This window comes from Astatotilapia calliptera, chromosome 17, assembly GCF_964374335.1.
Source record: "Astatotilapia calliptera chromosome 17, fAstCal68.1, whole genome shotgun sequence".
Lineage (NCBI taxonomy): Eukaryota > Metazoa > Chordata > Actinopteri > Cichliformes > Cichlidae > Astatotilapia > Astatotilapia calliptera.
The window spans coordinates 29,768,485-29,789,669 of NC_137438.1; the positions used below are offsets into that span (position 1 = coordinate 29,768,485).

Consider the following 21,185-nt stretch of genomic DNA (forward strand, 5'->3'; position numbering starts at 1 on the left):
CGTGAAAACAAATTCCCAAGAATAGGTGACTGGAGTGCAACCTTATTGGCTTGACAGGACAGCCATGCTGTCAAGTTTATTTTTGGGTGTCCTTGTGTCCCAGCATGTAAGTGATTCAAAATCAGTGGGCCCACTTTGTTGCAGACCATACTGCAGCTCTTTCTCTCCATATGGTCTAAGTCTTGTTATTGAGCTTACAGGTTGTATTTATTGTCTTTGGTGACGTTGCCATTAGAGACCCAATAACACAGATAATTTGGCAGTGGATGTCATTGCCAAAGTATTTTATTATCATTATTATTACCCATGCTTTCTTACTACAAGCACATTTAAGTGTTAATATCCTTCAGAATAAGTCTTTTTTTGGCTTGTCCAACAGGACCTAATGTGTTTGTTCTTTGGTGTGACCAGGGAGTGTTATGCCCATTAATTGACCACACTGTATCTGACGCACTTATATCACCATAACCCTACTATTTCCCCTGGAGACTAATAGCTAGCCGTGAATGTAACTGTTAGTGGTGCACAGTAAATCCCCATGATGCTAATTAAACAGCAAAGGTGAATGGTTTCCAATGGAGTTTTTACAGCCTCTTCTACCAGGACTTGTGTTTTATTAGTGATACTAAGGGTGAATGGAATACTGCCAGTAGGGTTGGTGTTAGGTGATATCATTTTGCACTCCATCTCATAGATTTGATCTGCCAGTGATAGCTTTTAAAGCTAGAGTTGCAAAGGTTTTAGAGGCACTTAAAAGAACGACCAAGATTTGTGGGATGGTATGTGTGTCTAAAAAAGTGTGTGTGTGAACTGTAGCTGAAAAAAGTATGAAAAACTGATTTTCTTCAAATCCTTTTCTCTTTCATCTTTCATGATTTCTTCTTTGAGCAGCTGTCAACAAGAATGGCAACAGCAAAATTCACCTTCCAGCTATGTTGTCATCAATATTCCATTCACACATTGACCCATCTCTCTCTCGGTGTAGCCTTCATTTCATCATCTCTACACCATGAACTTACCCTTCCCTTGCTGCATCCATCTCAAACCTTCCACATGCCACCTGCACCTCCACCGTGCTAATTAACACCGGCGCGCGGTCACATTGCGCTACCCTTTGACCCACTCCCTGCCTGTCAGAGCAAACAGGACTTGAGGCTTGCGGCTTCAGTATTAGTTTGTCACAGAGCCCTGTCGCACAAGTCTTTGATAGATGGGCCCTGGTGAGCGGCTCTGACCCACTGTGCTGCAGCGCTCACTTGGATAGTGTGAGGGAGCATTGATTATGATGCTACTCGTGACAGGGGTGAATCAGGGCTGAGCTAATGGTGGCAGGGGTAAGACAAAAGAGACCAAGGTTATGGATGAGGTGCTGTTAGTTAATGTGATGAGATTTGATTTGTGCTCCATCGATCATGGCATCTCGCAAGATTATTTTTATCTTGCATGATTTATAAGCATGTAGCGAGACTACAGTGAAACAGTCACCTTATTATATTACAATACAGAAGTCTCCATCATTGAGGTGTGAAATGAAAAATGTAATATGTGCATTTTCTTAAGCACTGAGAACTTTTAGTTGTTTGTCTGAATTATATTTTTTGCTAGTGGCAACTATTATTATTGTGGTATCCCGTCTTTAGAGTATAGATCCTGAGGATCAAGATAATAGTTCTCAAACTTTCTACCTAAAGGGTTTGTACTATATCAAGTGGTGTATATTTTAGTAGATAAAAGATGGATTTACCCCTTTTAGGCTAAAATAAAGCATTTTGTTCAAGCGAAAGTTTTTGTTTCTCATAATTTATGTTCAGTGTCCCATTAGAAAGCAAAAACTTTACCTACATGTGACTTTAATCCACTTTAAGTTGGTCTTTTTGTCTTCTCAGTTCTGGAATGAATACTGAATACCCCCCAGCGTTTTTAAAAGGTGACTGTTTAACTAAGGTTTTGGGGACGAAATGAGCGCTGAGCAAGAGTGTGTTGCGGTGACAGGAACTTGCAGGATTTACATTAAATCATTCATTTCACTTTATAAAATTCTTCTAACTACTCAAACTTCTTTACACTGCATACCACGGTTATATCCTTTACACAATTTTGCAGTATATTTTCATAACACTAGTGGGACATGTTACAATTATAAGCATGCAAGCATATGATTATGATATTCCCTATACCTGTCTTGTGCAGTAAGCCTGCTCAGTGCTGCAGATAATAGTTTTATTTCAGCATCTTGGAATCTTTAAAAAAAAAAAAAAAGGAAGTGACAAAGATTACTTTAAATAAAAAGGCAGGTGTGAAAGAAAATAGTGTATATGGGAGCAATTTAGTGAGGGAACAGGCGGCGGGTGGGTGGGGAGAAGGGGGGCTGACGCAGCAAAACCCACCTGTTCTCATCCCTCTTCCATCCTCCTCTCTTCTGCTCCTCCTCCTCCTTCCCTCTCATGCGCCCGGCTCAAACTGCGGCAGTCAGCTAATTAAAAAACATGGTTGTCCTTAATTATTCAGCGGTTGGCTAATTGATATTCACAGAGGCGATCACCTCCCCTAAACGATTCGTTTAATCTGACCACCGCAGTCTCACTTTCAACCGCCTGTCACCATCAGCCACTGTGCTACTGTATTTAATAAGGGGAGATGGATGCAAGAAGGCTAATATAAAAGTTTGCCGCTAATGTTAATGTTACTTCCCGGGCTACAAATTGTAGTGTGTGGTCTCGATGGCTAGTGGGAGGGTCCTGTTGTGAGCCTTCATATTCTACCTAGGTTTTTAAAATTTTTTTAAATCTATGTTAAGGGCTGTTGCACAGTAAAAATGTGGAATTCAATAACGTTGGTTGAATCATCCGCTGGAGTGTTACAGAATATGACAGTGAGTTACTGTCAGGGGGAAATCTAGATATCACATGTGGAAACGTTCCCCACCATTGCCATTGTTTTTTTTTTTTATTTACTTGGTTATTAAAATATAAAGACACACTTGGCTGAGGCTCCATGTCCCATCAAACAGCCTCGTCTCCCTTCTTGACGCCTCCATTCATAAATCACCTTTTATTGTCCTCTTTCTCTCTCTTATCTCGCTCTTTTCTTTTCACTTTCAAGTTTACTTTCTTTCTTTCTTTTTTTTTTTTTTTTTTAACTTTTTTTTGCCCTTCTCATTCTTTTCCTCCCCCAACTCTTACCCGTGCTCTCCTCCTTTACCCGTGACCGCCTCTTCATTAGGGGAACAAAAGGTGTATGGGCAGTGGTGAAGTCTGTCCTATTGTTTGGCCTTTAGTATGATTAGATTATCTTTAAAGTCTGCTGAATGGGATTAATCAGTCAGAAGTAATCCTGACAGAGTGTGTGTGTGTGTCGGTGTGTCTGGGCCTGTGTGTGTATAATAAAAAATGAGAGGCAACCAGCTCGCATGAAAATTGAACACATGCACCAGCCAATGTGCGCAAGAGACGTTCACAAACACATACACATTAAAAAAAGAAAGAAAGAAAGAAAATCCCTGGGTACACATTTCTGTCACAACCTCTCCTCTTTTAATGACCCCTTTAGTCTCGCCCTCAGCACACATTTATCTCTCTGTGGGTACAGCTGCTCGGGCTGGTGTGTGTGTGTGTGTGTGTGTGTGTGATGATTTGTGCGTTACAGATCAGTGTCTGAGCCATTGTTTGCGTCTTGGCGTCTGCATGTTTTGTCTTTTCTCTGCAAAGCTAAAGTCTTTAGTCACCACCTACCAGCGTAACATTGAGTTTGGACACACTCGTGACAGTACACAGCCCCCCTGCCAATCCTCTCTTCTCTGTTTCCCTCTATCCCACCATCCCTTGTTTCTTCTTCATTCTAAATTGAGCTGTTGGCAGTAGACAGTTTTTTGGCACCTCAATGAACCTAATCTGGTCTCTCAATATCTTTGACAATCAATCCTAGAGGCCACGATTGCAGGCTTGGAATCAATAACACGTTTAAAGGTCATTATAGTTATACTAGTAGTGTGCTTATGGCACGCTTTTAACTGTCTACTTCAGGGTACATTCACCCAGCGATATGATTTAGGTTCAAGTTCAACTCGATTCCATCATGAAGTGCAGGCAGCTTTACAATAGCCCTTCAGACTTCTAAGGGGCACACAATAGAGACAATTGCCCGACCACAGCACTAAGGCTAGCTAATGTTAGGTTGTGCTTTGGACAGAAGAGACAGTGGCAGCTAGGGCATGATGTTGCTGTGCTGAGTATTGCCAGGAATGTGATTACGTGGTGCTGTGGCTTTTGTTTTTTTCCTGTATATGTCTGTAGAGATATCTTAATGGTTATGTGTATGCAGGTGTTTGGCTGTGTGGGAAGGTTTCTATCTTGTGTGTAGCAGGGAAGCTCGGAGCATCCGCTTGACTTTGAAACTTCCCCCCACTCGTCTCATTTGAGGACAGCCCCACTCTGAGACTCCTCGCTGCTCCTCATCACAATGCATAGAGCATGCAGCTTCGCCTGCAGTGTGTTGAGCAGAACACAGATGGTTATCAGCGTAGCAGAGACTCGATGGGGAAAGGCAATTTTTTTTTCTCCATACGTTATATTTTCTTCCTACTTGTTTCCTTCAACTTTCTATATTGTTTAAAGGAAATGCTTCTAGGCTCCATCTGTGCTGTGGCTTTTTCAATAGTCCTCAGCAGTGAATGTATGCAGCCATGCATATGTTCATACTTGAATGGCTTATTCTTATATGCTACAGTCATGTGAAAAAGAAGGTTTCACAGAACTCCATACAGGCTTTTGAAAAACTAAGTACACCTTATTACTAACAAGGTTGAAGTAATACATTTTCTGCATAAATTTGTCTGTCTCTCACATCATTGTGACTTCTCTCTTCAACATTGCTTTAGTTCATTGAAGTTTCCATGCTTCCGTTTATGCATAGGGCTCTTAAGGGCCTGCCAGGTCTGGACTTTGTCTGGACCATTGCAATATCTGGATTATTTTCTTTTTCAGCCATTCTGTTATAGGTTTACTGCTGTGTTTGGAATCATTGTCCTGTTGCATGACCCTATTTTGGCCAAGCTTAGCTATCATTAAGTCGGCCTTTGGTTATACAGAGCAGGTCATGATTGTTTTGCAGCTACCAATCATGTAACTGTTAGCATGAGGTGTTTGTGTTCATATGCTGTGTTTGGTTTTCGCCAAACGTGGTGCTGTGCATTATGTCCAAACATCTGTCCAGAGAACATTGTTCCAGAGGTCTTGTGGTTTCTTCAAATGCAATTTTGCATTGCATGGCCTGACTTTGGGGTGAATTTGCTAAGATGTTTTCCTACTTGTAGATTGATGGACTTCAGATTATTTTGGCCTTAGAACTCTTCCCAAAATGATGGGCAGCAGGAATTGCTTCCCTCAGGTCATTGCTGAAGTCTTTCCTTCTTGGCATTATGTTAAAACACACCTGAATGGTCGAGGCCAACAAATTGGAAAACAACCTCAAAACTTGTGCTTTTATACAGGTGCTTACACTTACTGATGATCAATTAATCATCAGTGCATTTGATTAGCAGCACCTGGCTGCTACTTACCTTCATAATTTCTGAATAAAATTATGCTGAATAAAGAAGCTGAATAAAGTCCTGTGAAATCTTTCTTTTTCACATGACTCTGTATATGCACAAGTCTGTGTCTATGCTAGTGAGAAAGAAGATTGAGAGGACAGAGTGTGAGTATTCAGGCAGAACAGTGTGGCAGCCAGTCACTCCTAGTCTCTGAATACTAAAACTCCCCAAATGTCACTTTGAAGAAGTTCATGAATGAATCAGTATGTTTTTCTTTTGCTCAGTCTTTCACTTTTTCTTTCTCTTGTTTCTTTTCAATGCTTCTTTTATTCAGGAGATTGGAAGGAAGGTAAGTCTAGAAGTCTTTACCCTCACCCTAAAGTGACACTTCTCTCTCACATGATCATGTGGAGAATTTCTTTTCCTGTGTAGCTTATACGACATGTTTGATTTGTCTTTCCACCAACAATTGATGCAGATCTCTTACTCCCAAAAAAACTCTAGATGACTACTTCCTAGCGAAGTTATTTGTTCTAAAAGCATGTTATACATCTTAAAAATGGTATCTTATTTACTAGATATAACATCCACTTGGAACTGGTCTATTAATTTTAATTCATCACAGTTTATAGCCTTGGCTGTTAACATATCTATCAGTTTTGGCAAGTTAATGATGATAAGTAATTCCATTAATCAAAATAGGTGGTCCAGATAGTTGTGTTGTACTTTCTTTTATGGTTAATAAAAATGCCATCAGTATTTATCATTTTGCTTGAGTCACCGGTTCAAATTCTTTTTCTTTTTTCCTCTCTCTAAAAACTGATATATCAGGTCTTATCTTTTTCTATATATAACATAGAACTTGAGCCAACTGTTTAATGAAGGTCACAGTAGAAAGGAGGACAGTGAAGATAGGTCGGCTTTGTAAATATATATGCCAGATCGTGATGCCTGTTTGCAGTGAAAACTGATTTTATCTTCTTGGTGTGATAGTATTTTAGCCAGAGACTTAACACAAGAGGACAAAGAAACACCTACAGTACCTGGCAAGGCATTATAAGTCGTATTCATATGTGCACACGGGTGTGTTTCTTTTAGACATTAAGCATATATGCATAAATCACCATTACCTCTATTGGTGCACACGTAACGAAATCAGATGAATCCATATTCAACACTGATAATAACAAAGGGAAAATATGTTTTTAGATGTTCTTTGCAAATCTATGCAAAACATGAAATCTCTCACAAAAGTATCCGGCCATTAGTTTAGTGCATTTTATTAGGCCCTTTGTAAAAATGACTGAGCTTATTCTTGGTTAAGTGTCTGCAGGCTTTACACGCCTGAATTTGGCCAACAAATTTAGTTGTGTAATTCATTAACACTTCTTGGGAGTTCCTCTTAATTCTGCCAGGTTGTGTATTACATGTCTGTGAATTGCCATCTTCTGGTTTCTTTGAAAATATTCACTAGGGTTTAAATTAAAATATTCACTAGGGTTTAAATGTAACTGTAACTTCGGTCGTTGCTGTGCTTTTTGGAAGTCGAATTTCCCAGAGGAACCCACCCGAGGGATTAATAAAGTTCTATCTTATCTTATCTATCTTATCTTATCTTATCTTAAATTAGGTATTTTGCCCATAGCGTTGTGCTGCCACCTCCATGCTTCACTGAAAAGGTGGTAGTAAGTTGGCAGGCTCATGTTGTTTCCCGTTTCTGACCAAAAAGACCTTTTGTCTCATCAAACCACAGAATCCTTTTCCTTATGCTCTAAGAGTTTTTTTTTTTTCAGTTAACACTTTTTCCAAACTCAAAGTAGGGAGTATTTTACTCAAAAATGGCTTTTATGTAGCCGCTCAACCATAATGTGGTAGATGAACTGGTTGTCCTTCTGGCAGGTTACATGTCTTTGAAGTTCTATTGGAATAATGAAACACTATTCTTCCAAAAAACAGTCTCAGATTTGGTATTTTGAATAAGGTGGTGAAATGTACTGTCAAAGAAACCAATCAAGCCAGTCAAAATCTCCCATGGGTATTCAGTTGTGTTGAGATCTGATGACTGTGAAGCCAATGCATTTGACTCACCAGGAAGTGACTGCTCCTATCAGGATAGAAATATTTTATCATAGGATGAAGTTGATCTGTTGGAACAATTTTGAAAAGTTTTATAGTGAACTGAAGTAATGTCACTGCAGGGATTTTAGTTTTTGTTTTGTTTTTTACTTTAAATTTCCACATATTTCTGTGTCCAGTTTGCAGTAATTATTATGGTAAGTAGGATGCACTCAACTGTAATTGGTCTTGAATCCATTTTCAATTTTTTAATCTTCTATGTTTGTGAGTACAGTGCACAAAATGTGTAGAGCAGGGGTGTCAAACATAAGGCCCGAGGGCTAGAATCAGCCTGGCGGTGACTCCATTCTGACTCACTAAATGGCTTTGGAAGTATGAAGGCGGGCATAAAGTTTTGGACTTCTAATTGCATTTCTGTTTAAGGTTTTACAGCTTTTCCTCCTAAAGACCTCCTCAACAGTCATTCATACTACACCAAACTAGTTAAGTAATAGATAAACAATTAAATGGCAGAAAAGTCCCCCTTTCCCCTTTTTCTGCTATAGAAATTTAGGTTTTTAGAAAAAGGAAGGTTTTCATCAATTAACAAAAACTATGTTTTATAAATCCAGGACAGTCTAGGCCAGGGGTCGGCAACCTGCGGCTCTTTAGACCTTATAGTGCGGCTCCGCGTGGTTTGGGAAAAGTATTTAGCTGAAGTGTATTTTATTCATGTTAGTACTTTTTTAACTTGTAGTTCTAAATTGGAAGATTATTGTGATATTGAAATATAAAAATAAAATTCGATTCTATTATTTTTTTCATCGCTCAAAATAAGCGTCACACTCGCGGAAGCCGGTATACCCGCCGAAACGGCGTGCATTTATCGAGACTTTCAACCCCAGGTAGGCCAATTATGGATCTTCGAAACCAAATTATGTCAGCAGCTGTTCTCCACCATGAACTATGTTATAAACAAGCACCGCTCACGCCTCACAGATGACAGCTTCCAGTCCTGCGTAAAGATGAAAGTGATGTCGTACAGCCCCGATTTGCAGACGCTATACGCAGAGGTTCAGGAGCAAAAGTCCCATTGTACTGTGGCAGAGCCGACGATGTTTGCATGAACACGCTTTTCACACACGGTTGCTGTACGCACACAGCCGGCTGTAGCTTTGCAGCTCACAGCCTGACACATACCAACACAACAGCATAGATAGCACAGACGTTAAGGCCGCGCGGCGTGATTGTGTGTCCCGCTCAGGTGCGTCCACCTCCCCTGCAGCGACGCTGCAGACCACGCCCCGCCACACACATTAACCAGGTAAAATACATATTTAGGCAGTATTTTTCATCTTTTAGCAGCATAGTGCTTTTTTTCCAATTATTTTTTAAAAGTCAGGTCAAGGCTCCAAAAGCCCAAAGGCGATATGAGGGTGGCGGCTCACAACAGTTTTTGTTTGCTACTTGGATCATTTTAGTTCAGCTGAGTGTCTTTCCTTTTGTTATATTTCTTTAAGAGTTCAAAATGTGTTAATTACATAAATAAAATGTAATTTTCTCTGTAGCACTTCATGGATTTAAGCAACACACCTTAGTTGTTTACACAAAGCATAAAGGTAAAAAACAATATATACAGTGTTATCTTCATTTTAGATGTCAAAAAGCATTTGCGGCTCCCAGTGTTTTCTTCTGCGTGGAAACCGGGTCCAAATGGCTCTTTGGGTGTTAAAGGTTGCTGACCCCTGGTCTAGGTGGTGATCTATCAGAACAGTTTCTGTTATTTTACACATTTATCATGTAGAAATGCATCTCTTAATCTTATAATGAGATATCTCTTGGATTATATGTACAACAAAAACAAGAGTTTGTGTTGTCCTTATATTCACACTATAAACACTAAACTCTCTTTATGGGTGCCTTTAATGTGTATTTATGCTTGCTTGTCTCATGTGTGTTATGCTTTTTTTGAACTGGCCATGCTCAGCACCTAATTTTTGTCCTTCTCTTTAGGCCAAGCAGGTGGAGGCCAAGGAAGCAGACCTAAAGAAGCAGGATGCTTTTTACAGAGAGCAAGTGGCCCGGCTGGAGGAGAGGGTAAGAAGTAATTCGCAGTTTACACCAACTTGAAAAATGGGCGTAGTTGGCATGTACGATCGCTCACAAAACTAGATGTACGATTGATCTTACGGTAATTATTTATTTTTAAATTATCACTTTTAATGAGTTTGACTTTTACAGCCTTTCCCTGAGCTTAATTTTCAGTTGAAATTGGAGAAACATACTTATTTATCCAGCTTGTTTTTCTGTCAAGGTTTCCTAAGTTTAAATTTAAAAAAGTTTACAATATGATGGGGCAATTTTTCTTTTGAAAATGGTAAGTAAATCCAAAACTCAAGAACATTCACATAACTCTAAGAATAATTTAAGAATGTGAATAAAGTAAAAAATAAGGAGGTGGATAGTAGAGTAATAGATAGTAATGGATAATAGAGTAGCATGAAAGCTAACAGAAAATACAACTTTCTATTTCACAACACAAAGCAAAGTCATAATGAAATATTGCATTGCATGCTCACCAGGTGAGCTGGTGTTATTGCTGTTTTCAAGAACCTGCACCATAATGTGCTGCAATAGTTTCTCCTGGGTAAAAGTTTATATACTTACATCATTGAGCGAAACAGTCAGTCACTAGCACACTGCAGTGCATACAGAAGCACACATACCCAGTGTACGCACAAATAAGGGCACACATGTTCGAACTCTGAATTCGACCATTATACACAGTGGGCCTGTTCCCTACTGGGCTCAGCCAAAGCGGTCACATTTATTTTTCCTCTTCATCCCACTGCCCCACTGTTTTTGTCATCATCCTTGAATTTAAACTCTGCATGCGTTCCCCAGTGTGGTGTGTATAGCTGTCCTTCGCTCTCTAGTTGGCTGCCTTGCTGTAATTGTCTTGCTGCCCCTTTTTGGCTGTCACTTTAAATTTCAACCTCCGTGCCTGGGCCAAACAGATAAAGGGTTAAATCTAATTCATCCCGGCATGTGTCCTCCCGTTTCTCGAAAATGACACTACCCTGATGTTCCTTGTAAACTAGTGTCCTATGGATTGGGACGTGGGTCAGCTGCCGTGCTTGGCGCACTTCAAATGGCAGCTCCATGCTGGTCCCAGTGAGAGATGCCTGCAAGGCAGGGGACCAGGGTCAAATGCCCTGTTAAAGTGTGCTAAAAAGAATACCTTCATGTGGCTCTCAAATCATAAGTATATCTCAAGAAGGGTATAATGCCCTATTTAGTGTGCTTAAATTGACACCTTCATGCTGGGAAGGAGTTTTCTCCCCTTTGAAGGGTTAAAAAGTCAAATGGCCTCTACGGTGGAAGCCAAATGGAAATTTTACACAACTGTGAAGGCGCTAAGGTGATGTTGTTCTTAAAGCCAGACATGATAAGAGAAATATAACATGAGATAGTTTTTTTTCTTGGTTAAAGGGCACAAATGTCTTTGCAGACAGCAGAGCAGTTGTTATAATTCATTGCTATGATGCATTATAATTGAAGAAAGGTTGCTAATGTTTATGCAGTTTGTAAATTTATTGATCAGTTGTCAAGAAACCAGTAAGATTACAATGTTAGTTATATAATTCTGAACGCTATTTAGCTCCTTGTGCATTATTGTATCAATGCACAGGGAGACAGCAGTGCATCACATAGAAAGGGGGCAAATGTGAGTTCAAGTGTAAGAAGTGATGCGTCCCAACTAACACAGCTGTTATCAACTCTCGACACTGGTCATCCATCAACCATGTTGGCCTCTGGTCAATATTCCTTAGATCAACGTGTCAACAAATGACTTTTGCAGCCCCAAGAGAAACAGAGGAATCAAAAGGAGGCAGAAGACGGAGTGGAAAGACACCAAGGAAACACATAATGCATGGAAGCCAGAAAGAGAAAAACTGAAATGAAAGTGATTCTTAGTTTTCTTAAGAATCTTAATTATTGTATAATAATGAGTATTTCCTCTAAATGTTAAAGGACAAGTATGATAAAGGTAAGCTGTGAGTGGAGCATAAAAATGGAAGCTGAGTGGGAGAAATGGGAAACCTGGGTAGCAGGAAGGGTCAATGAAAACTAAGAAAGTGATATATTTACAAAATTAAAAAATGATTTTCCCTTATTACATATGGAGGCAATTTACAACATAAGTAGATATTATGTGTGTATTTTGTGTCTGGTTGTGTGATCTTGTACTCCTTTGTGTAACTGGTTGGCATATCACATGTTGTCTTACTGTGTATCAAGCGGCTTGGAGCTCCATAGGGGTTGTAGTTTGTTTGGACTGTGTTAACAATGCTCTTTTTTTTTTTTTTCTCATTCTGGCCTCAGTGCCCCATTTGGCACTGAATCTAGCCGCCCTTCATTCCCTGTGCTCTTCAACCAGTGTGAGCCAAAATCACTTTTGGCATGTTCTTTTCCTGTGCTCTCATTGTATTTTGTGCTTGCTTAATAGTGTCCACTCCAGATGAAGGCTTATAATATGTATGCACAGTACAAAGAGTAAATTTGAGGAAAGAAACAGAACAGTGTCACAAAGAAATAGCAACCAGGAATATTTAGCTTAGAAACAAGCAAAGAGATATTTAATTCAATTAAGTGTAAAACTGCTAAACAACCAAAGCATTGTATTCATAAATAGTTCATATTGTTGCCGTTTATTATATATAATTGGTTTGAGTTTTTCTTGTGCCATACACAGAGCAACAAGGATGTATTGTAGGCAGGGGACACTAGAGTCAGTATTGCTAGACAAAGGCTGCATTTGCCTTGTGATATGTCTGCTTAGATTTGCAGTTAAATTCCCAAGTTTCAACTGGTTACATTTGGGAATTTTCTGCTTTTATCATTATAAATTATTAAAAATTGATCTTTGAATTGGAGGTTGTTGGTAGGATAAAATAAGATATTTAAAATTGCTACCATGGGATTTAAGTTCATTGCCATTTTTCTATATTTACTTAAAACAACAGAACATGCATACAATCGAAATTGAAAAATATGTTTAAAGAAAACAGTTTACTATTGCGTTAGGAGATAGAATTATCACTCTTTTTCATTTCTAACAATTTTAATGGTTTTTGACCAAGTTTTGTATAGATTTATAGAGAAAGTTCAAGAAGTTGAACTATTCATGGTGAAAAATATTGTTAATCAACGTGTTATGTGAAAGAAGAAACACTATTTAAAAATATGTAACAATGTAGATAATATATTTTTCTTGATTATTATTTATTACACCTCATCCGTAAAAGGCTGAAGGGGTATTGACGTCACCCCACCTGGTGGCGTAGACAAGCAAGTCTGCGCATGTGATAACTCGAGGAGACATAGGATTTTCAAATTGATACCGAAGGTGTGTCTACTAAAAATCTGGGATGAGTTTGAATCCCAGTGACCTTGACTTCAAGGTCAGAGGTCAAGTTTTCTGAAAACCATGTGAATGCGATAACTCAAGAGCGAGATGAGAAAAATTGTGTAATTTGTGTATAAAAAGGTTAATGTCCGATGTGCTTTGAATCTTCTACCACAAGTATGGACATTCAGAAAGGCTGTGTATGCAAAGTTTGGAGTTTTCAATCTGCAAACACCGTAGCTGTGAAAGCACAATGCTTTTTTTTTTTTTTTTTAACCACTTTTCTACCGAGAGTGCATAAAAATTAGTTTTCACTTGGAATATATTGCTTGCTCACCATTATCTTCCATCACATTTTTCACGCCCCCTTCTGTCTCCTCTCAATTCCTTGCTTACCTCTGGATTCCCCCAGAATCTCGAACACCAGGAGAAAGAGGCAGAGGAACCGAGAGAGAGAATATAAGTCTGATATATATTACATGTCTGTTCCAATCTAACATAGCCATTCATCAGAGAGGCTTCCAGTGACAGGCCATCACCAGGCTCCCAGACAGCTCAGCCTGCTGCCTCCGATGCTGCCGCTCATTGGGGCCAGAGCTACCAAATAGCCCCTGAAAACAATATCTATATATTTATTACATTTTCACTCAATACCTGCCTCGCTGTAAAACAATCTCATATTTAACAATCAACTTGCCAATGTTTCTTTTTCTCTTTTATCCCTACCATATCCCCCCCCCCCCCCCCCCCATCACATCTGTCTCTATATCTCTCATTTTTAAGTCTTTTTTTTTTCCCCCCCTTTCGAGTGGTGCTTTTTTCCCCTCCATGCTTCAATTTCATCTTTTTCCGAAAAGATTTTTTTTTGTTCTCTTCTTTTTTCTTTTTTCTTTTTTTTCTTTTCGCCTTGTATATCAATGAAATTGGATTTTTCTACTCTCCCATGGAGGACAATCACAGCAGCAATTGCCATCTCATAGCAAAGTTCTACCGCACTGTGAAAGGAAGAAATACAGGAGAAAGAGCATTAAAAAAATGTAATGGCTTCTATCTCTATATCTGTGTCTCTGCCTCTGACTTGCTAGCTTCATCTCTCCCTCTGCCTGTCATTTCCTGCTCTTTCTTTGTACTCTTTCTGCAGGCTGCAGCAAAAACTACTTTTTTCCTGCTGATTGTCAGCAATAGAAATATTAAAATAAAGGTAGTGTTTTTGTTATTATTATAGTTTTGTAGTAAAAAAATGTTTTAAATTTTGGGTGTTTCCGCCCTCCCTCTTCTTCACTATGAAGCCATCTGTGGCTCTGTTATAAAACTGAAAATGGATTGATCTGGAGGCATGACGGTGCATTTCAGTGTTGTTTATCACCATTTGCTCCTTCAGCTGCGTGACAGGAGTCTTAGGAATTTTACCAGAAGTTTCTTCAAAGAATGAATGAATAGATAAGAATTTACAATAACAAAGTGGTGCATCCTTTTTATGTAGAAAAACAAAACAAAAAACAAAAATAGAGCCATCCATCTGTTGCTTTTCACAGGATGAAACAATTTATGGGTACAGGCTTTGAATTTTTAGCTTCCATTTTGCAGTTTTATTTATTTGTTTTGTTTTATTCATTTATTTTAACTTTTTAATTGGAGACGTTTCTATTTTTCTGTCCTAATCGGGTGTTAAAATTAAAGGTCAACTCTCTAGATGCATTTAGTTTAGTTATAAGAGACGCTAGCTTGGAGCTAGCCTGTAGTCTTTTGCAGCATAACTAATTTAAAGAATTAAAACCTTTTAAATAGCTGACAGGAACTTAATAAATAGTTTGATGGAGTATTTTTTCCCAAAGTGAAAGTATTTTGAAAGTTGAATTTTAAAGTTAAAACACTTTTATGTGAACTTTTGTAAAGGGTTAGCTCAGGAGAAAGGATAACATTTAGCTGAAACAGGAAAGCTAGCTCTTTGAGTTTTCAAACCTGTAACCAGCAGATTCAAGAAATATGGAACTCAGTCAAAAACAAATGTTCTTGTTACAAAAAAAGTCAAATTTTCTTTCAGACAAAAGTGCATTACAACTTCATGGTGCGTTTAGAAAGGAGGAAAACTAAATATTTCTATCAAATTTTACCAATTTGTTTGTGAGAGAACAGGGATAGCTCTTGTTGTAATTGTCTCCTTGAGTATTACCAACCAGTATCGCTGTTGAGCCCCATCCGAACGTTAATGTAGGCCACTCAGATGTAGTCAGATGTTAAAGAAAAATCACTACAGGGGAAGTTGTGACACTGGGAGCTAGTGATGTGCGATACCACTGATTTTCTTTCCGATACGATACCAAGTAATATTCAGGATTGTATCGACCATACTGGTCCGATACCGATACTTTGTACAAAAACTTATTTTATTTATTGTATCTCAAATTATAGCATCATAATGATTACAGGACATCAGATTACTTGTTCTTATCACTTAATAATGCAGGGTTCATCATATAGAAATAAAAAAACTGAAGTTGTGCACTATTTGAACACCTTGCCTACCTGCAGCACTAAAGGACTCCGTGAGAGACGTCTGTCTCGCCCTAGCAGCACCTGTCCCTGTCCTTCTCTTCAGTTCATCTCAACATACCCTCGTCATATTCTGTGATATGATTTACTCTGAGGTGTTTGACAAGGTTAGTGATGTTGCCACAACCATACATGCCAACCCTGCCAGTTTTTCCGGGAAAATACCGAATTTCAGTGCCCCTCCAGAAAATCTCCCAGAGCCACCATTCTCCCGATTTTCCACCCGGACAACAAAATTGAAAAACCATATCGCAGAATTCATAGCGCGGCCCAGCCAATTCCAGTTTCCAACAATGGCGGCAGCGACTTAGTTTTAATATCACTCTTATTTCTCTTTCTGGGTCGCAAATTTTTTTTAACATATTTTCAGGTGAGAATGTAGCTGTGTAAACTTCAAATATCTGAGCCGATCGACACATCGTTTTCAACCCCCCGCGGTCTTTCGCTACTCGGGTTAAACATGATATACAAGTCACTTTGATAACTTAAAAATGTTATTGTTTGGCTTTTTCAGTGTTTTATTTGTTTGTGAGTAAATCGGTTTGGCTGAGATTAAAGTTATTAGATTAGATTAAATTAAATTTAACTTTATTAATCCCTCGGGAGGGTTCCTCGGGGTTTTCACACAGCTGAATAAACGTCAAACAGAAAATGATTAAAGAGAAGTGTGAGACGGTCAAGTGTTTACGTCAGTGCCCGATTATATTTTAGATAGCAAGGAACAGAAGGCAGAGTTTCACTCCACTGAGAGAGCTCATGACGTACTACCCGGCTTTCTTTAGACCGTGAAGGCCGGGCCTCAGAAGCAGCCTCTGAATTTGGACACCCCCGCTGTTTCCGGGCCGGCCAATAATAACGGTGACATTTAACATATTTTATCCGATAAATAAACCCTGTAAAATGTATTTAACACCCCCCCACAGCCCTTTTGAATGTCTCCCTAGTGTGGCCACAACACCTCACTCTTGGAGCACTTTTTTGCCACATGTATCGCAAACCACGTCTCAGCGGTTTGTGGAGGTAAAATAAGTCCGCACATGACTCCAATTACGCTCAGCCATTGTTGTGAGTGCGGGCGCCAGCGGCTGCGAGACATTTATACAGCCGTATTTCGCACATGACTATGAAAGGCGGAAGAGGAAGTAGTTCCTTTGAATGTAGACAATCTGAATGTTATAGTTTCTTGTTGTGTCCCTGTTAATGATAAACTACAAATTTACTCTAAATTACTAAAATATTGATATTGTAATGTGAGAATCGATTCTAGAACATAAATGACTGGTATCGGAAGAATCGATATTTCAGGATCGATCCGCACATCACTACTGGGAGCACAAACAAATATGCAGGCCTCCCAAAAACAGATTGATTCTGCTGTAGCAAAGGCCTCTGACAAAAAACAAAATTGTACTTTATGTGCGGTTTAGCATGTTGATGAAGTAGATGGAAAAAAAACCCCACTGGATATGCACACATTCCTGCTGTTTTAATTGCGCTGCCCAGTTTAGTGGATATGTTGTGTAGATTTTGTTACCTCTTACCAAACATAGAAGTTAAGAGTTTATTGCGTTTATAACAAAGAGGAACATTTGTGTTTATCTGTGCATCCATATCCTATTATATTGCTGTAGCCCTTGAAAGATAATAGTAAAATGCTTAGTCATTTCTATGTAAAAAAAAAAAATCATTTACCAGCCTGCTTGCTCTACTTATGAGTCACACAGCAGAAGTCTAAATTTCTTTAGCTCTGCAGAATCATAATGTTAGCCATGGTGGGGTTTCTTCCCATTTTGTCCCTCCTGCTCAGCAACAGATAAGAGAAAGAAGCCATCAGTACAAGGAGTTATTTGTTTTATTCATTAAGAACTGGAAGCCTTTTCTCTAAATTGACCTAGAGCCTGTGTTGGGGGTGCCGCTTCTATCTTCTCCATATTGTTGCAGTGCATTAGCAGTAATGACTTAATTTGTCTTCGACATCCCCCCCACCAGCATTTTGTTTTGCTCCAGATGAGCTAAAAACCTTTTGGAACGCAAATAGAGTAAATGGGATGAAAACAAACAGAAACACTATTTTATTCAAGAGGTTTTAGATATTTGATTTCATGGCGAGGCGATGCACTGCGTCAGGCCTGTGTAGCTATTCTGTTGAGCCAGTGACGAAGCATGCTAAACAGCAGACAGCAATTTAAAAAAAAAAAAAAAAAAAAAAGAAAGATTGTGCTTTGCAGCCCCTAAAATGTTGATCAAGGGAGGAATGTTTTCATCCAAACTGAGCAGGGCCTCACTTTTGTGGGCTAATGAAAGGTCAGGGCTATTCTCTGAATCAGTTGGGACAACAGCAGGACATCATAATTTGAGACCACTCAGTAATCACACAAATTACACTCCTCTCTACCTGGTTGTGAGCGAGTGACTGAGGTTCTTTTTTCTTTTTTTCTTTTTTTTTGGATATGTCTGTCAGTGTTTACTAGCTGCCAGGGTACATTTAGACACTTAAGGCAGTGCGTCCACATGTTCCCATGGTGTGTGTTAGTATCTTGTTTGTGTAGGTGTGCGCAGGAGAGCATTCACATTGTTTGTGTGTGTACATGTTTTGAAAGTGTTCCTGCAATCATTGACACACATGGCCTTTTGTACTCTCAGGTGGATTAGTGTGCTGATTAGAACCAGCTCTGCCATTTAGGCAGGTATTATTACCTTATACTTAGTATTCTAGACAGAACCCCAAATCTGGCTCGTTCTGTCTCTCTCTTTTCTCTTCCAGTGGCTCAGTCTCAGCACCCAGGAGAAGTCTTATTTCTGCCTCTTTAGCAGCCCCCAAAATCTCTTTTTAGGCTTTTTATCTGTGAATAAGCTTCTGTTTTAAATCCTTTTCCGTAGCTCTTGACAGTTCCTTTGTCTAAACCGAAAACCACTTGATTCGAGGCCAAGAGGGCGCCGATACAGCATGAGCTTACAAGTTAACTCTTGGCAATTTGGCCATACTCTTTGCTGTGCTTTACATACAAAGTAATGTCTGCCTGAGGGACAGCTAGTGTGGGTCGTTTATGTTGTTTTGCATTTTGATCTCAATCAGAAGTATGAGAAAGCATGCATACACGGAGCAGTTTGCAGTGTAAAAGAAAATAAATGTGATGTGCTTTTAATTGATGTGTGTAACTGTACTGAATGTGAAAAGGGAAGTGCTCTAAATCTACTGCAGTTCATCTAAATGAAGAGAACTTAAATTGGTATCAGACCTTTTGTCAGTGTTGTCATGTCTCATCTTCTTTTAGCTCTACAACACATGACTATTGATCTTTTCAGCACCACAGTTCATTCCTATTGATCTCTTCTGAAATATGATGAATGTCTTCCCTGCTTGGGGATGAAGTTAGAGCAGATGGCACCAAGAGGCTTAAATTTGTCACATTTATGTTTATGCAAGATGATTGAAGGGTTTGGTAAATGTAATGGTGATTGGTTAGCTGTTCACTTAGTCGCTTTTGCACAAATCTGCAGCACGCATACGATTTTTTTTTCCTCTGAAGGATTATTTTTGCACGCCATTTGCTAAGGATGATAGGTTATCACAGTTTGAGAGACTTTTATGGCAGTGCTGCATCTTAGAGCATGTGTGTAGATTGTTCAGCTAAACATGAACCCAATAGTTAATGGCAAAAAATGTCAAATCTGTGGAAGGTAATCATTTTGTGAATGACAGTTTTATAATGAAAGTATTCGTGCAAGTATTACTATTTTTGTCCACATGGAGTCCTTCACAGAAAGACATTTATATCGGTTGACATTACCCTCAATCAAGCCTCACACAACACAAGCTATCTGTCACACTTTACAGCCTCTCACAATTTGATTATAAATGTGCATAGCAGCCGCTGAGGGCTGACAAGACAGATCTTCCTGGGTTGTATAAATGGTCTAGTAGCTAGGTTATATGGCTGTGTTTGAGGAGGTAATTTAGGTTGAGTGGTCCTGCTATGGGTTCATTTGCTATGGGTCACCGGGGGATTACGACCACTGGTCTGTACATTGTTGACAAGCGACCCCGTGGCCTTACAGGATTGCTTTCTGTTATTACAGCACTCTTAACTGTCAGGATAAGCACAAACATACATTCACTGAAGCACTCATATTTTGCGTGTGCAGGAAAAGCGCACCTCAAAATAAAAATGTTTGTCTTTGCAGGCTTCAATACTGCAAATGTGTACTGGTTACTAAATGTTACTGATTGCAAAGTTAGCATTTATGTTGTGGACACTAAAACCAAACGGTGATCTTAAAATGAATCTCCATTAGGGTTTAATGAAGTCTGAGACATGAGGCCAGAGCTGTGTGGACCAGATCTGTAAAGAAAAATTACTCGATTCATATGTTTCCTTTTGCCTAATTACCCTTATCCAATTATTTTAATAAAGTGCTAAGAATCACATTTTAATGTATTCCTCCTGCTCACTGACTTTTTCCTCTGTCTCTGCAGAGTTCTCAGTTCTACAAGGTCACCACGGAGAATTTCCACAAAGCTGCAGACCAAGTGAATGCCAAATTCAGGTAAGTGCAGACACGGACAGTCTAAGGTAGATAAATAACTTAAAACAAAACACAACTAATAATTGTGAAAAGATTCTCTATAAAAAATTTGATATGATAACACTACAAGCAGAGCCTTCTTTTTGCAGTTGTCTAAGGGAATGAAAAGCTAACAGCAAAACAAGGTGTCAGAGAAGTCATTAACAACTGCCTGTCTTTGTCATGTCTTCCTCCCCTAACCCCAACCAATCGCGACAGATGGCACCCCTCCCTAAGCCTAGTTCTGCTGGAGGTTTCTTCTTGTTAAAAGGGAGTTTTTTTCTTTCCACTGTTGCCAAAGTGCTTGCTCATAGTGGGTAATATGTTTATTGGGGTTTTCTCTTTATTATTGTAGGGTTTTTACCTTACAATATAAAGTACCTAGAGGCAACTGTTGTTGTGATTTAGGTCTATAAAAGTAAAATAAAATTGAATTGAACTAAATTGAACTAAAAGTTATGGGGAACTGTGGAAGTGAAGACAGGAAGGGAAGGAGTGAGAAAACCTGCTGAGTAGAAAGGCAAAGGAAAACTCTCCTGTAACTGCAGAGGGAGCTTTAACTACATGAGTGGTGCTGCGCGTTTTCACTTTTCCCCAAACGAGTCTATATGAGGAACAGTCTGGAAAAATGATCAACATCCTCATCAGAAAACTGTCTGAAATATGCAAAGCAACACCTGGATAAGTCAGATTCAGTTGGATAGATGATAGTTCAGTTTAAGTCACTAGTCTGTTTGAAAATAAAGGAAATGTATTTGTTTCTAAGAAGCTTGAAGCATTTGCACAGGTAAAAGTAAAATAACAGAAAGAAGCAGTGCAGTGCATTCAATTTTAAGGAAAGGTTGTTTTTTTATTATCTCTTTGCTGAAGGTGTTGTGTTTATTTATTTCCATGCAAAATATGTTATTTGCCTAAAATTGCCCACAACTCTTGCACGTAACTATAAATCTCATACCAGCGGAGGGTTTTTTCCCACATTTTAATGATGCCTTTTAATAAATTCTGTTGCTGTATGTGATAGGTATTTATTCGATGGTCTTTGTAGACTTTGTGCTATCAAAACTGATATAT

The 21,185-nt window shown here is 39.0% G+C and overlaps 1 protein-coding gene across 7 annotated transcripts in view; it reads left to right on the forward strand.

The window, feature by feature from the left end:
* The window catches only part of chchd3a (coiled-coil-helix-coiled-coil-helix domain containing 3a), an 81,134-nt gene that overhangs the window by 39,026 nt on the left and 20,923 nt on the right, over positions 1 to 21,185 (forward strand). For 4 of the 7 annotated variants that reach the window (XM_080292173.1, XM_080292175.1, XM_080292177.1 and 1 more), the window contains 2 exons: positions 9,599 to 9,682; positions 20,026 to 20,096. In XM_080292173.1, coding sequence (XP_080148299.1) covers positions 9,599 to 9,682; positions 20,026 to 20,096 — 155 coding nt within the window. Of the gene's footprint in view, positions 1 to 5,864; positions 5,880 to 9,598; positions 9,683 to 20,025; positions 20,097 to 21,185 lie in introns of all 7 variants that reach the window. The other 3 variants (XM_080292172.1, XM_080292174.1, XM_080292176.1) reach the window with 1 other exon arrangement.